Source organism: Amblyomma mixtum, chromosome 1, assembly GCF_055824585.1.
Source record: "Amblyomma mixtum isolate Tamu chromosome 1, ASM5582458v1, whole genome shotgun sequence".
In the NCBI taxonomy this organism is placed as follows: domain Eukaryota; kingdom Metazoa; phylum Arthropoda; class Arachnida; order Ixodida; family Ixodidae; genus Amblyomma; species Amblyomma mixtum.
In genome coordinates this window covers 139,370,353-139,384,295 of record NC_143012.1, presented here as the reverse complement: position 1 = coordinate 139,384,295, position 13,943 = coordinate 139,370,353, and the positions used below count along the sequence as shown (strand labels likewise).

The window sequence follows — 13,943 nt, the reverse complement described above, 5'->3', positions numbered from 1 at the left end:
GTAGCGCAGAGTGCTTGTTGGTTGTCCACGCGGCACGAGGAATCACCCAATGCGCACCGAGATTCGCCACAAAGCGCTAAAGGAAGATGCATCAGTACAAACTTAAGATGCATATTATTCAAAATTATGCACACATCAGGAAAACAACTCGAGCAAAAGAGAGAAGAATATAGGGCGTCATAATAGCTTCAGATTAGAGTTATTAATTAATTTCTTGATTCATTCATCATCATTGAGCCTGTTTTTTTCTGACAACCCGTCAGAATAAAAATGCCAAAGGAGGAACAAAAAGGTACTAACTCGGCAGCTTGACAAGGTTTGTACCCCTTTTTGGCATAGAAAACGAACAGTCATGTTAGAAGTGTTTAGACTAAAACGCAGAATACACAATAAATACATATGATTATATTCACTGTATACGTTCATGTAAACACTCTTATACACGCATATATATATATATATATATATATATATATATATATATATATATATATATATATATATATATATATATATATATATATATATATATATATAAACTGTATAAAACATAACTTAAAGGACATAGAGAATACCGAATACCTCCGTGCTGTATTCTTTCGACATATATATTCGACAAAAGCGACAGCAAAGAAGATACTTACAGGCCGTAATTATTGCTTCCTCCGTACAACCAACCGCTTGTTGTAATAGGAATTGAATCTTGGTTTCATGAATCCGTTGCTGATACCGAAGTCTTTCAGTGGGGCTATGATGTTTATCAGTGTGACAGAAACACACATGGCGGTGGTGTTTTGATGTTGATGATGATGTATTGGGGTTTAACGTCCCAAAGCTACTCAGGCTATGAGGGGCGCCGTAGTGAAGGGCTCCGGAAATTTCGACCCCCTGGGGTTCTTTGACGTGCACTGACATCACACAGTACACGGGCCTCTAGAATTTCGCCTCCACCGAAATTCAGCCGCCGCGGCCGGGATCGAACCCGCGTCTTTCGGGCCAGCAGACGAGCGCCGTAACTACTGAGCCACCGCGGCGGTGGTGTTTTGTCCTCATTAATGAATGCCTTCAGTGTAAGAGTGGTGAACTGCCTACTTCTTTTAATCATTCCGATTCTGTGTGGTGCAGGATTAGGCGGACCAATCAACACAAAGTTGAGAGAAAATCCTTAATACTCGTAATATTGGAAATTTGCTAAAATCAATAGGTGACTGCTTTCCGTAATATGTTAGTTGATGGGAAAACATCATCATAGGATTATGAGAAGGCTTGCTGTTTCAGTTCTTATTTTCAATCCGTCTTTACTCCCGCATACACTGTTGCACTGCCCGAAATACATGAAAGAGCCTATGAGAACATGCCCGCGGTGAATGCTTCATATAACGGTGTTCTCAAGCTGGTTTCTAGCCTGAAAAGCATGCACGACTCGACTGATGGAATTCGCCCACGATAACCTTCATTATTTTGACCTTGCATTTCAGGTAGACTATTTTTTGGATTTCCGGAAAGCATTTGACACCGATCCTCATGCATTGTTGTTACATAAATTATCTTGTTTCAGTATACACCCTGAACTAGTCAATTGGATTAGAAATTGCTTATGTGGACGAACTAAGAATGTTTTAATCAAAGGAACTAAATCAACACATGTGACCATAACCTCTGGCGTGCCCCAGGGGAGGGTTTTAGGGCCTTTGTTATTTGTACACTTCATAACTGACAACGTTCAAGGCCATGAGTGAAAACTGAGATTATATGCCGATGACTGTGCCATTTATACGAATGTACAAAAAGATTGGGATGTCCGCAGTATAAAGAGTGATTTGAACGAAATTCGTGGTTGGCGCACTAAATGGGCCATGCCTTTTGAACAGTGCTAAATGTGAACTTGCGTCATTTACCCGCAAACGTTTTGCCGTGAGATCAGTCTGTAATTTGGATGGACATCCGCTTGAAAAAGCCCAACATTACAAGTATATTGGGGTCTAGTCTTCAGAAATTTAACATAGGTCAACACACTGAATATTTAACCTTACAATCATCTAGAACGCTAAACTCAATTAGGCGTAATATTTATCAAGCCCCCCCCCCCCCAAAAAAAAAAAGAGTAAAAAAAAGTTGTGCATATCTAATGCACCTCCAATACTCGAGTACGCTTGTGCGGCGTGGGACCCTAAAAGATCTTATTTTATGGAAAAACTTGAACGCGTCCAAAACCGTGCTGCCAGGTTTGTTTCCGGTAACTATAACTGCCGTAGTAGTATTACGCAAACAAGGGAAGGGTTAAAGAATACCTTGGGTGGAAAACACTGGCACATTGGCGACTAACTGCAAAATTAGAACTATTTTCCAAATATACTCTGATCTCACGGGAATAAAAAAGAACGTGTTCATTTTACCTCCCAACTTCATTTCTCAACGACGTGATCATGAACTGAAGGTTGAACCAGTGCAGTCTATGGGTCAGGTGCTCAAATACAAAGCGCAGTATGCAAGCAGAGGGCAAGACAATAAAGGGGGAGAGACGAGCAGGAGGGAGCAGTGCCACGGCACCACCGACAGAGTTGTTCGAAGCGTCGTTTGGAAGTGTTTATGAAGTGTCTTTTTGATGGTGGTGTTAAACATTTATTGACTATGTACAAAAGGTGCTTGGGCCCAGTCCTTATTGGCCCAGGTCCTCACAAATCTAGGTGGAGCCCCTATTGCGAAACCCCAATGGCATCTAACGCCGCTCGCGCCCTGGTGAGCGAAGTCCTTTGAGAATGTAGGTAATGGCAGCTGATCAGCGCCGCCTCCCCAGGCCCCCCCAGAAGGGTGGGAGATGGAGGATTGGGATGGGTGGGGATTGGAAGGGCATGCCCAGACCATGTGGAAAACGTCCGAGAACGTCGCTCCACACAGGCTCCAGCCCCTCATCAAATTCTGTGTTGAAGTGTTGCAATACTGCCGGGCACAGCATTAGATTTGTAAAAATTTTGAGAAGTCGGTCGTCCCCAGCAAACCACAAACCTCCCATAGATGTCCAGTTTAAGTCTGAACGTCTATGTACCAAACCAAAATCTCTCAGACGTCTTATCTACCAATCTTTTTTCTTGGAAAAGCTGGAGACGTACCCACGACATTATATCTGATTTAACCTAGACTCCTCGTAGATATTGCTTGTCACGTCCTGGGTATGTAAGTGAGATATATAATTTAAGAATTCCATATTTTTCAATCGTTCGATATTTCGTGTTGCCTTACTGCCTTTAAAGTTGGAAATCGCTGTTGACTACAAATTGGATGCATGACCAGCGCTGCCTGTGTTTTTGTATGTTTTCGTGCTCGCTTCACGGCAACATTATCCTACCTAGAATGAAGAAAAATACGGGAAGTAGTAAAGACAAATCTAAATGCACACCCATCAGGTTTCTGACTCAACTGTACGCAGTTGGTTTGAAATGCCAGTCACTTTGGTCAGGATTCGCACTGTTATTTCATTACTATTCTTACATTCAATTTATACCTTGTGCTACAGCCTGCAAGCTATCTCAATCACACTGAAAAGTGAGGACACACTAAAAACCTTTTTTGTTATTTAGCAGCCAGAACTATATAATAACCATTTTTTCTGATTAAGCATGTTTTATTCAACTTATCGAACTATTTAAAGTACAAAAATTGGTTCAGTTCAATTTTTGAGAGTTATTTCGGTCTAAACGTTTGCTTCGCTTTTGGCAGGTGAGTGTTGGTTACACTTGTTGTAATTCATCACTTTTCGTGTTTTGCCGCTGACTGCACCATGTCTTCTTTGTGTACTTTTTGCTCAAAAGCCATACCGAAAGATGGGAAATTTATGACTTGCTGTGCCTGTGAGGGCGAATTTCACTTGGGGAAAAACTGCTCGTCAGTTACTGATAACGCCTACAAGAAGATGAGTACGGTAACACGTGAAACATGGAAGTGTCCTTCATGCAAGGATGATTCGGTGGCGCAACCTGACGTAGCATCCAACCCCGATGGTGGTTCGTTCTCGCAGCAACTGTCCGCTCTGAATGTGAAGCTGGATACTTTGACTACCACTGTATCAGCACTGATGGTGAAAATGGAAGAACTATTTTTGGTCAAGGAAACTAGTGAAAACGTTGTTTCAGCAGTCGAGGACATACAGTCAGCTATTGACTTCCTTTCGTCACGGTATGACTCTGTGCTTGCTACAGTGACCACTAATCAGGCTGAGCTTGCAGACCTTAGATCACAAGTTCAATCACTGTCTTCAACAGTAGTTTCCCAGACAGAAGTGATTGACAGGATGAGTGGAGAGATAAATGATCTCGAACAATACAGCAGACGATGTAACTTCGAGATTCACGGCCTTCCAGTCAAATCTGATGAAATCTTGCACACTTTCTTAAGTACCTTAGCAGGCAAACTAAACATTACCGATTTTCAAGCAGCAGATATCTCAGCAGTCCATCGGCTGCCATCCAGAGGCGACTATATCCCACCGATCCTAGTGCAGACTCAGTCGGTTTCTGTTAAGCAGAAATGGCTCGGAGCTCGGAAGGGCCTTCGTGATTTTGTGCAAGACGACCAGTCTCCTCGGCTGTTTTTTAACGATAACCTGTCTCGGGTTAATCGTGAGCTGTTCCGATTAGCAAGGTCTCGGGGCGAACAAAAGGGTTTTTAGTTCGTCTGGACCAAAAATTGGAAGGTCCTTGCAAAGCAGTCCGAAGGCGCACCTCTCATTCGCATCAACAAGTTTTCGGATCTTGAGAAACTAACATAACCATGTCTGATACAGGTTTCGTGAAGTGTTCCGATTTTTCTGAAGTCCGGAAGTTCTTTCAGTATCAAACAGTCAATTCATTTCAGTTTACTCATGTCAATATTCGCAGTATACGGAAACACTGGGACCATTTTTTGCGTTAACTCACCCTTTTCACTCAAGTTTTGACGTCGTTGCTCTCACGGAAGTGAACGCTTCGTCAGACGTGTTACTACATTTCTCGCTGCCAGGCTACCAGTTATATTCTTACACTCGTTTACAAAGAATGGGAGGAGGAATCACAGTTTTTGTTAAGGATTCTTGGACCGTTTCTGAAATTAGTATTCCTTTCACTCAAGCAGAAGTAGTTGCGCTTCGCCTAAGTACACCTTGGTTGTCGCTGGTTCTTCTCACAATTTACCGCCCTCCGTGTTGTAACGGTCGAATCTTTTTAGCTGAGCTTGATTTTGCAATATCACCATTCTCCCGCGAAGAACACGTGCGCATTATCGGTGATATGAATATCGATATTCTACGCCCCACTGTGTCAACGGTCGCAGATTATCTGGACACTTTATCAAAGTGGGGACTAGCGACTACAGTCCACAGCCCTACACGTGAGGAATACTTAGCTGGGCAGCTGGTCGCGTCTTGCATCGACCACATCAACGTGCGTTCTCAAAACCTGTCGGTGCGATCTGCTGTGGTTGAGGTCAAGCTTGCAGACCACTATTTCATTTGCTGCTCGTTAACAGATAGTTCCAGCCATCCTGCATCTATGCACAGCCAGCAAAAGGTATCAGTACTTGATTATAAGCGTCTTGATGAAAGAATAGCAAAGCTTGATTTGGATTATTTTATTCACAGTGTGTCCCCTGCGGACTTACATGACAGGTTCGTCGATGTTTTTCGTTCACACAAAGCAGAATCTTCCCGCATGGTGACAGTTAAACAACGAAATTTAGACAATAAGTGGATGGCTCCCGCAATACTGGAAGCCATTAAAGAGAAGGATCTGCTCTGGGCTCGATCAAGACGTGCCCCAAACTGTTCTGAGCTACGACTGCAGTTTAAACGGGAACGAAACCGTGTCAACGCCATGATCCGTCTGGCCAAGCGCAACCACTTTAGGTCTCAGTTTAATGACGCACGTTTTAACAGCAAGAAAACATGGTCATTGGTGAATAGTCTGAAAGGAGGGAGCGCTGCTATCTACAATGGTACATATTCTACAGTGGGTACGGTGGGTACGATGGGTATCTACAGTGGGCACGATGGGCCTGGCAAGAACATGGCGTTAATCAAGCCCTTCTTATACTTCATGCAGGGATTATTTCTCTGGCTTTCTGGAACGTCGATGCCGTGCTCCTGCGCCGGTGACCCATCGTGCTTATATCAACCAACTGCCTTCCACGTACCAACAGTGCAGCTTAACAGTTGCGCGATCACCAGCGATCCAAAGTTTATACAGCTTCATCAAAGCAACCTTGGAACCGCGACGCTACCGGCCGCTCCTCACGTGGGATTCATGACGTCACCGACTGGCGTCTACATAAAGGACTGTCTTCACCGCTTCACCTTCAGTGGGCACGGTGGGCCTGGCAAGAACATGGCGTTAATCAAGCCCTTCTTGTACTTCATGCAGGTTGGTTCGTTGTCTAGTTCTGTTAAAAGTGACTGCCGTTTTTTGCTTGTCCTGCCGTGCCCACTACGGTGTCTGAAGATTGCATATGAGTGCTGCCATGTTGTTGAGCTCCTTCTATGTGGGGACGTTGAATTGAATCCCGGTCCCATTTCTAACAACGAATTACTGCAAAGGGTACTTGAAGGTCAAAATTCGCTGCGCGAAGAAATACTTGACCTAAAGTCAAAAACAGATGGCATGATTACGGACATTCAAGCTCAATTTGCCACTATTGACGCCCACATCTCCGAACTTAAAGCTAAGACCCTGAAATTAGAGGATCTTGAAAACGCGCTCCGTACATACCAAGCTTCTGTGAGCAATCAGGCTCGTAAGCTCACAGATCTAGAAGACAGAAGCAGGCGCTCTAACCTTATCGTTTATGGTATAACCGAAGAAGAGAACGAAACTGAATCCGATCTTAAACGCAAAGTCATCGCAGAAACCTTTGAGGAAAAACTTGGCGTAACATGTGTGTCAATTGGTCGCATTCACAGGCTAGGAAAGGGGACGTCCGCAAGACCAGTTGTTTTTTTCCAGGATTTCAACGAAAAAGCATCCCTCTTCAAAAATTGCACCAAACTTAAAGGGTCTAATATTTCTATCCAGAACGACTACTCGCAGCCTACTTTAAAACGACGGAAGATGTTGTGGCAGAGTGCAAAATCTGAGAAATTGCATGGCCGGAAAGTGTTTCTTGTTCATGACGAGTTGCACATTGACGGTGATGTGTTTATCTGGGACGATACAAAACAAGAACGGCAGTTAATTTCAAACCCCCCCAAACACCTTCCCCATGACCCATTCAGGATAAGCATGTTGGGCTTCTTAACATAAATGCCCGGAGTATCGTAAATAAGACTAGCCAACTTGAAGGAGTTCTTTTGTCCTATAGCCCACACATCACCGTCATTACTGAGACTTGGTTGCACAGTGCAATCAGCAACGACGATCTTGTTCCTCCAGCATTCAAAATTTATCGTAAAGACAGGCCCACCACGGGTGGTGGAGTTGCTGTAGTAATAAAATCGGATATAGAAACCGTTCGTCTTCCTGACCTAGATGACGTAGAATTTTTATGCTTAAAGATATGCTTGGGCATATCCTCTTATTGTATGCGATATATAGACCACCAGAGTCGACACCTGATCTTCTAATAAAACTAAGGAATCATATGGCACATTACAGCAAATATAAGATTATAGTTGTTGGGGACTTCAACTTTCCATGCATTGACTGGGACCGTTTGCTTTCCAGTGCCGACTCTGCAATTGATTCCAATACTATGTTTGACATCATGTTTGAGAATAATCTTGTTCAAATTGTCAGTAAGCCTACACGTGTAGGCAATTCGTCTAGTTCCATTCTTGATTTAGTTTTTCTTCATCGCGCTTTTGATGATTATGAAGTGTCTGTAGATTCCGGCTTATCTGATCATAAAATGATATCTGTTTGCCTAGCACTTGCTCCCAAATCTGTAAAAAATGATGCAGTTGTTAAAACAGTAAAAGATATTGAACGATCTGACGATGATGCCATTTTAGATTACTTAGATTCTCAGTTTTCTGACTTCTCTGATGATGATGCTGCTGTTCTTTGGAACAAATTTAAGAATTTATGCCACTTTTGTTTGAGTAATTTTGTTCCTGACAAAATAAAGAAAACGGCGAAGCATACGCCTTGGATGAACAGGCATATAATACATTTAAAACGGAAGGTCAAACGCTTACGTAAGAAAAGAACAGCATCTCATGCTTTCAGCGAAGCTCGCGCAGCTCTTTCCGACGCCATTATGCGTGCAAAGTCTTTTTATTTTAACACTACTCTCCCGAACTTCATTTCTGAGGATCCTCAAGGCTTCTGGAACTTTATGAAGCAAAGCAAAAGGCATGTGTAACAAATATCTCATAGCGGTGCAGTAGTCACTAACCCCAAGATTATTGCACAACATTTTAACCAATATTTTCACAGCGTTTTCTCCATGCCCGCTGAACCTTCATTTTCAACATTCCAGTCTCATTTTCCGAATGTCACAGATTTGATTTCGCATGAGGGAGTACTGAACATGCTGCTCCGACTGAAAGTTAAATCTTCACCGGGACCTGATGGTATACCTGGCGCGTTCCTTCGCCGTTACTCTGAAACACTGAGCAAGTTCCTTGTAGTTATATTTCAAGCATCCATTAGTACTGCGTCCATACCTGACGATTGGAAGACGGCACGTGTGGTGCCCGTCCTAAAGAAGGGTGACCCACTTTCTTTATCTAACTACCGCCCCATATCTATATTATGCTCTTCTTGTAAGTTCATGGAGCACATTGTGTCTAACCTCATTTCAAAATTTCTTCAAGAAAATAACATTCTGTCGCAACATCAACACGGCTTCAGGAAAGGGTTTTCTACAACTACTACTCAGTTAGTCACCATATTTCACTTCCTTGCTTCCGTCGTGGATAGGGCTGGCCAGGTATACACTTAATTTTCTTGGATTTCAGCAAGGCTTTCGACCTAGTACCCCATAATAAATTAATTGAGAAACTTCAACTGATTGGACTGCCAGATTTTATTATTGCTTTGGTATCGAGGTACTTAATACAACGCGAACAGTACGTAACTATTAATGGAGATGATTCTTGCGCTCTTCCGGTCACATCTGGTGTCCCTCAGGGCAGTGTGCTTGGGCCGCTGTTGTTTTTGATATATTGTAACGATATTGTAGATGTGGCTGATGAACCTGTACAGATTCGAATGTACGCTGATGACTATTATTTTCAATGAGATCTGATCAGCTGACGATCAGGCAATACTAAGCACGTCCCTTAATAATATCCACGCATGGTGTAATCGATGGGGCATGAAACTTAACTTTGAAAAGACTGTCCTACTACGTGTTACAAGAAAACTTAATTCATTTAAGCGCTCCTTTTTTCTGGGTTCAGAACCGAAGTAACTGAATATAAATATTTTGGTGTTACATTAACAAACAACTTAAGCTGGAACACTCACATTTCTAACACTTGCTCGTCTGCCTTACGAAAACTTTGCTTGTTGCGCCATAAACTAAAAGATTCACCACTTCAGGTTAAGAGACTAGCATATGAAACCTTTATAAGGACTAAATTGGAATATGCGTGCATTGTATGGGACCCGTATACTCTCACTAACATAAAAGCACTTGAGCGGATCCAAAGGAAAGCTGTGCGATTCATGTTTTCGCAATACAATAGAACTGCTTCCGTCTCTGCATTAATGCAGTCAAATTCCATACCAACCCTTCAGTCCCGGCGCAAGTTTCTTCACTTGAAATTCTTATTTTTCTTATTTAACCAGAAACTTGGAATTAATTCTTCGCCGTATCTTAATCTACAGAACACCAGACAAACCCGACACTCCCACCCCTTTCTCTGACCCCGTACTTTGCAAAGACTAACTTATTTCAGCACTCTTTCTTTCCACAAACCATCAGTGACTGGAACAGCTTACCAGCTTCGTGTGTACGGTCTCTTGACCTGATAAGTGACCATTGTTAGTTTGTTTTTAGTTTGTTATGTTAGTTTCTTTTTCTTTTCCATGTCATTTCGCGCTGCTCGTTTTCTGCTTGCAGTTTGGTATTATTGCTCAATTTGTGTTCTGTTCTGTACCCACTCCTGCTTGGGCCTCACGGCCTGCAGTATGCCATAAATAAATAAATAAATAAAAATAAATATTTCATCTCGCATTTTCATAAAGATGGACAGAGCATTGCGAATGACTTCAACAATTTTTTTTCTCTGGTCTCTGGTGCATCTCTAAACCCTCCTACCGCCTGTCATATGCCTCTCATTGTGATGGAATCTGCTTTCCTTCCTGATACTACTGAAAATGATTTAAGGTGTATACTTTTCAGTCTTAAAAGTAGCAAATTTCCTGGTCATGACGGCCTCACGATTTCTGAATTGTGCAGAAATTTTGAAGCGATTAAAGGTGTTCTACTAGTTATCCTTAACACTATCATTTCTACTGGTATAATACCTGCTTCAATGAAAACTGCTAAAGTTATACCTTTGTACAAGGGTGGCTCCAGAAACATTATGAGTAATTACCGACCTATCTCTATTTTACCATGCATTGGCCAAATTTTTGAGAAGCATCTGTTACTCACCATGATGAATTTTTTTAATACGCACAGTGTTCTATCACCTTGTCAGTACGGCTTTATAGCAGGAAAAAGAACAACGGTTCTTCTTGAAGAATTCTCTGACGTGCTAAATTCAGCTTTTGATAAGAATCAAGGCGCATGTTCTCTTTTTCTGGACGTAAGCAAGGCTTTTGGTAGCATCTGCCACGTTCTTTTGCTTGATAAGCTTTCTGCGCTGGGATTTCGAGGTTCGTTTTTAGAACTGCTTACTAACTTTTTACAAGATAGGCGCCAATATGTGTCGATTTCAAGATTCCATAGCGATTTCACGGCAATTACCTCTGGAGTCCCACAGGGTTCTATATTGAGTCCTTTATTATTCAATCTATACGTTAAAGACCTTGCTAACAATGTGCCAGCTTTGCTGTTTCAGTATGCTGATGACACTGTTATTGTTGCATGTGCAAAGAAATACACTGATGCTGTTACAGCACTACAGATAGCAGCTATTAAAGCCATGGACTGGTTTAAGTTTAATCTTATTAATGTTAATACTTCTAAAACAAAACTGATATGTTTTCATAACCCATTAAAACAAGTTGAATTGACTCACCCTGTTTATTTGCATACTTCCTCTTGTTTTAATTGTAACTGTGTACGGTCAAATATCTCGGCCTGATCTTCGACAGTGATCTCTCTTGGAACTCGCACCTTTCTTTTGTTTGCCAAAGGCTTCGTGCTGTATCGTGTGTCCTGTATAACATTAGATATTTTATGCCTTTTTCTGTCCGTAAATGTGTTGCACATGCTCTAGCCTATAGTGTGCTTAGGTACGGAATTACTGTTTATGGTCACTGCACGGTTCGCTGGCAACACAGGGTGAAATCGCTTTTGCGTGTGCTTCTAAAGAATATTGCTTACGACCTGTCCATTGGTAATGACATTGATATTTTTAGAAGACTAAAGCTTCCAAGTTTTAACTCTTTATTAACAGAAACTATGGTGCTAAAACACTTCTGGTACAGTCAGTTCACCATTCCATATGTTCCTGCACGGGATTTAAGACCAAAATACCGCTACTGCATTCCTCGCTCCTCAACCCGGTACGGAAAGCGCACACGTCATTACTATGTACCTGCCTGTTTCAATAGCTTGCCACCTACTGTACTCCGCATGAAAACTAAATGCACCCTGAAAAAAACTTTGCGGTATGTCTCCGCGCTGCTTCCTGCCCCGCAGTTATTTCATCTATATTACTGTATTAATTTCAAATTACTGTAATCTCTCTTGATGTTGTAATAGTTATATATTTGTTTCACTACGTTTGTCGACCTTTTTCTTCTTTCGCAAAGTTCATTGCAACATCTTTATTTTCCTTTGTTTTGCCAATGTTCGCTGTCTGCCAGGCGCTGCCACTCAAGACCTTTGAGGCTTTGGTAGGCCCGATTTATATTGTCTGACAATTGACATGAATAAAAGTTCTATCTATCTATCTATCTTAGACATTTGTGTCGCTGAATGTGTGACCTCATATTTCTTGAGAATAAACTTCTTGGGTCCCGCTTTTTATCATCATGTCTAATCATGTTCACTGCAGGCCGAAAATTTCTCCAGTTAACCCTGTGCCAGCGGCGGCCCCCTTATCCCAGCAATCTTCCGAACCTCATCTGCCCAGCTGCCCTGATCCTCTCTGCTGTGCTTGCATTGTCTCTGAATCCAGCCCGTTACCCTAAGGATAATTGGTTATCTTGCCTTCATGCTACATGCGCTGCCCATATGCATATGGGCAGCGGACAGGCTGCAGCGCGCGGACAGGCGCCTGTGCCGCGGACAGGCGGCAGCGGGGAAAGCGCGGTGAATTGTCTACGCCGCCATCGCGTTGTAGTTCGTATCGTATTTTATCAATAATAGCGCAAACTGCGCATGGCAATTGCAGCTGTGAAAAAAGTAATATGCTACAATTTAAAAATTATTAACTTATTTTTCGTGCCACAGCAAGCCTGCTACTAAGTACAAAAAAGAGACGATACAAAATATGTGTCAGTTTCGCACACTCCGCACGAGGCTATAGGTTCAGCCATGGCGGCAGTGGTAGAGCGCACGGCGTGTGCGATTTCTCATCGTGTTCCGTGGGAACGTTGTGTTTGAAGAACCTCGACACAGGATTAATTATTCCCTTATTATTGCTGGCGAGATTGTTCAACCGTTCTTTCCTTGATAGAGCTGAAGGAAGACAGTTTGCTTGCTTTTACTACTCGGCGAAGTGGACCCGTCAGTACAAATTAGGACTACAAGTCGTTTTCACCGGCTGGAATCGTGACCTTCCCTGGTGCGTACTCAGTCTCAGTTTACTCATTGAAGTGTATTTTATGCTATTTTTGCATTCGTAATGAAAAAATTCTAACGCATTTCTCGGCACGTTATATTTTTACTCTACTCGTTTGGCTGTTTTGCCAAACTCGCTGTGTATTGAAACAAAAGGCTGGTGATGTATGCAACTGGCCTCTACTACCGAAATGTGGGCATGCGTTCGGATGGTGTGCCGAAGTGCATGTGCAAGCACACTCCGCTCAGCACGACTGCCTTTTAGTGCTGCAAGGGCAGCCTTTGACGCTTCATAGACTTGCGTCGGTAAAAGTGGCGTAAATTACTGGGTTTGTTTGTTGTGGTTGCTGTGCTATTCTCTTGTCACCTATAAAAGTGAACAATTATGCTTTCTTTTGCCGCAACCCTGACTTATTGGGCTCGGCAGAAGAGTATTGATGCCACCGCAGCTGTAAACCTGACGATTATGCTCAACGAGAAGATTCAGTGAAAGCGCCGAACGCAATAAAACACTGACGCACTCGGAAGTCATCTGTAGTATTTTGGGCTCCCGTGATGGCCATGTACTCGCTTACTCAACTGTATTTGAGCTAGCTGAAGTTCTTGGACGTCCCGACGACTCCATAGGGAAGTCTGTGGCTGGGATGCAGTAGGTATCCGTTCCATCTGGAATTGTAACAGGTGTCAGCTGCATCTCGTATTGCAGCTGGTTCTAGTCGCAACTGGTTTAAGGAACAAATTTCCAGTTCCAACAACTGGAAATGTGTCCCTTAAAACAGTTGGACTGGAACCAGTTAGAAATTTTCACCTGGGTATTGATCTATCCCAGCAAACCACAAACCTCCCATAGATGTCCAGATTAAGCCTGAACGTCTATGTACCAAACCAAAATCTCTCAGACGTCTTATCTACCAACCTTTTTTCGTGGAAAAGCTGCAGACGTACCCACGACATCATATCTGCCTTAACCTAGACTTCTCGTAGATATTACTTGTCACGTCCTGGGTATGTAAGCGAGATATATAATTTAAGAATTCCATATTTTTCAATCGTTCGATATTTCGTGTTGACTT

The 13,943-nt window shown here is 42.6% G+C and overlaps 1 protein-coding gene across 1 annotated transcript in view; it reads left to right on the top strand.

The window, feature by feature from the left end:
* The window catches only part of LOC149367730 (papilin-like), an 89,172-nt gene extending 80,964 nt beyond the window's left edge, over positions 1-8,208 (top strand). Inside the window, exon 5 of the mRNA XM_089557355.1 lies at positions 6,072-8,208. Within this exon, the coding sequence (XP_089413481.1) occupies positions 6,072-6,124 (53 nt within the window). The 3' untranslated portion in view covers positions 6,125-8,208. The remainder of the gene's footprint in view (positions 1-6,071) is intronic.
* The last annotated feature ends 5,735 nt before the right edge of the window (positions 8,209-13,943 follow it).